This window comes from Gordionus sp. m RMFG-2023, chromosome 4 (genome assembly GCF_954871325.1).
Source record: "Gordionus sp. m RMFG-2023 chromosome 4, tfGorSpeb1-WG-v2, whole genome shotgun sequence".
Lineage (NCBI taxonomy): Eukaryota > Metazoa > Nematomorpha > Gordioida > Chordodea > Parachordodidae > Gordionus > Gordionus sp. m RMFG-2023.
In genome coordinates this window covers 14,017,869-14,020,889 of record NC_088778.1, presented here as the reverse complement: position 1 = coordinate 14,020,889, position 3,021 = coordinate 14,017,869, and the positions used below count along the sequence as shown (strand labels likewise).

Genomic DNA, 3,021 nt, shown 5'->3' with positions numbered 1-3,021 from the left:
ATTCAAGTTTCTTATTTTTAAAAGACTTTAAAAGGATTGATAACCATTTGATATCAACTATTTTAACTAGTCTCTTTATTTTGCTCCAGTTATTTAACCTTTATTAATTTTAAATGCAATGATTAACTTTTGTGAAAAAAAATTTTTGAAAAAATTGATTTAATTATATAAAAATCAATTCAAATATGAAAATTTTTTGGATCAGTGCAACTCTAATTTGCATTCAGTTCTAAAACTATCATAGAAAAATTATTTACACCTTATTAATTTATATAGGAAATAAACTTAATATATAATTATTTATTAAATGAAAAAAATTAAACAATTTTTACTGTACAAATACATAAATAATTTCTTGTAATAAAATATATTAAAAATTTAAGGTAAAACATATTTGATATCTAAATATTTAATTATCATGGTTGTTTTCATATTTATCATTGTTTGCATTATAGGATTTAGATCTTGATCTTTGCCCATCATGCATATCTGTATCATTGTGATGAGAAGGAGACCTTGACACTGATTTTGATTTCTTTGAAATATCTGATTTTGGACTTTTTGATCTAGATGATTTGCTTCTAGATCTTGTACGACTTCTTTTAGATGCAGATCTTGATTTGGAATAACTACGAGATCTTCTTCTACTTCTGGATCTACTTCTTGACCTACTTCTTGAAATATGCCTAATTAACTTTATTTTATAAAAATCCATAAAAAAGATACCTTTTCTTTAATCTTGAATATTGTTCAACAAGTTTTATTCTTCTACCTGATAGATCTGAATCATCAAGTTTATCCATAGCATTTTTCATATCATCATAGCTAGCAAATTCAACAACACTAAATTAATTTTATATAATGTATAATATGGTAAGTTTACCCTTCATTTTTCCTCAATTTATGAGCATCTGCATAGGTAACTTCTCCAGCTTGCCGCATGTAATCTTTCAAATCCTGTAATTAATTAGATATGAATTCAAGTCTAATAGCCAGAATTAATTCAAAATTAAGCCCACTGCAGGCTATAATTTTGGCACCCTTCATTTCCCCCAGCTTTAACAGTAAAGAAAGATTTTTACCACCATATTTACCATTAGATGATCATTACTTGACTATAAGATAACTGATGAAATCATTACAAACTTTATGTAATGTATTAATTATAACTTAATGTTACCTTTAATTAAAAACCCTAGCATTAGCAAGTTGAACAGAGTTTAGCCATGAGAACAGTGTTTAGCCATGAGACGTTTGTTAACCCTTTTATTTAAGTTAGCCACGAGAAGAGTGTTTAGCCATGAGACGTTTGTTAACCCTTTAATTTAAGCTGTCACAGAGAGGGACTAATCTTTTAGCGATAAACAGCTTGAATACTAAACAGCTGAGATGTGGTTTAACCATTTTTATGTTTATCACCTCGATAATCAACTCGCATGCTAAACTTCCTTATCATCTAACCAATTAAGTTCATACAGATCAGAAAGAAAGAGATAAGTGATTCTAATTTGTTTATATAAATAATAAATATCACTTGTTTTGTTTGTAAAATAACTTTAGAATTATAAATATAAAACCTAAAAAACATAATAAATTTAGAGTTATTACTTGCCAGCTTACACGACTAGACAAATTTTCTATGACGATTCTAAATTCTGTACGAGTTGGGGGGCCATATCTATGATAAATGGTCATAACATTTAATAAAATAACAAATACTTGTCATTATGAACACGAGGTCGACGTTGTTGAGGTGGTGGCGGTCTTCTTTCTGTTCTAAATGAAGCTCTGGCAGTAGGTCCGCGAGCTAATTCAACTATAACTCTAAAAAAAATTTATTTAGATACTGTAAGCTTGCAAAAGAATCAGGTTTAGTAATGATTTCAATATTTTTCAAACCCGAAAGATGATATCATCATGCATTAAAAATATATACCTCTCGCTTAAAAGTTCTTTTCCATTCAATTCAAAAACTGCATCATCAGCGTCACGAACATCTTCAAATTCCTATAAAAAAATAAGATTATTACTGAAAATCTTTGGTCATACTACATAAAATAAGACCATACACACAACAGAAATAATATATCCATAAATTGCACACTGAAAAGCAATAATGCATTCAGCCGGCTTATTATTATGGAATAATATAAATTAAATAACTCACCACAAATCCATATCCATTCTTCAGGGTGATATCCCTTATTTTTCCATATCCGCGAACAAAACGTTCAATATCTTTTTCTCTTGCTTTGTAACTTATTCTTCCGATATAAATTCGACTACTCATTTTATTTTATAAATGGCGAAATAGAATTGATTTCTTATCTTGTCTAGTTTGTAAATCTTTAAATTTTATTTAAATATTAATATTGATAAATATTTATTTTATAAAGAAATATCTGAGCATATATATTTCTTTAACAAATATTTTACTGTATTTCTAATGCGTGACAAATAGAAAATCCAAAGTATACACTAAATTTAAACATTTTTTTAATTTATCAGTATTTATTATAGAAATGTTTTTCCGAATCCATTATTTTAATTATAAGCAAGTGTCTTATAAATATATTAGATGATTAAAGTATTGTTATATTTTGTGTAATTTATAATAAAACTATAGATTTAAGCGTTTATATCAGTGACGTAGCTCGAACCCCCCCCTCCCCCAGAGCAAAAATTTTTTGTAGACTATACGTGGAAAAGACTCAAAAGTGACTTTATATCAAATAAATACCATGAATTATTATATTTTGTTATCTATAAATTGCTTTACAATAGTTTATATAAAATTTATTTGTTATATATATGCATTTTTTCTACATTTATTTTATTATATATAACATTTTTATATTTTAATCTATAATTTAAATGTGTTATATAATACTACTAATTACAAAATATATCTATAATCAGCAATTTATACGTGTAATACTAATAGTTATAAAGTATATAATTTATAATTAAGGCAATATAATATTTATAATTAAAGCAATATAATATTAATATTTTAAATTG

The 3,021-nt window shown here is 26.0% G+C and overlaps 1 protein-coding gene across 1 annotated transcript; it reads right to left on the bottom strand.

The window, feature by feature from the left end:
* Positions 1 to 280: 280 nt before the first annotated feature.
* LOC135929169 (serine/arginine-rich splicing factor 4-like) lies at positions 281 to 2,333 on the bottom strand. The gene is made up of 7 exons (XM_065465694.1): positions 2,168 to 2,333; positions 1,937 to 2,007; positions 1,720 to 1,824; positions 1,609 to 1,678; positions 884 to 957; positions 727 to 843; positions 281 to 686 (listed from the first exon to the last, which is right to left on the bottom strand). Exons 1-7 carry the CDS (start codon positions 2,288 to 2,290, stop codon positions 410 to 412), a joined length of 837 nt encoding a protein of 278 aa, XP_065321766.1. The 5' UTR covers positions 2,291 to 2,333; the 3' UTR covers positions 281 to 409.
* Between the last annotated feature and the right edge of the window lie 688 nt (positions 2,334 to 3,021).

What these genes read in the sequence shown, in the direction of transcription:
- LOC135929169 (XM_065465694.1), bottom strand. Translation starts at nt 2,290, where the DNA reads ATGAGTAGTCGAATTTATATCGGAAGAATAAGTTACAAAGCAAGAGAA. An exon ending in CCTCGTGTTCATAATGACAA is followed by an intron (nt 1,679 to 1,719) that starts GTATTTGTTATT and finishes CATTTATCATAG; the next exon opens with ATATGGCCCCCCAACTCGTA. An exon ending in AAATTGAGGAAAAATGAAGG is followed by an intron (nt 844 to 883) that starts GTAAACTTACCA and finishes AAATTAATTTAG; the next exon opens with TGTTGTTGAATTTGCTAGCT.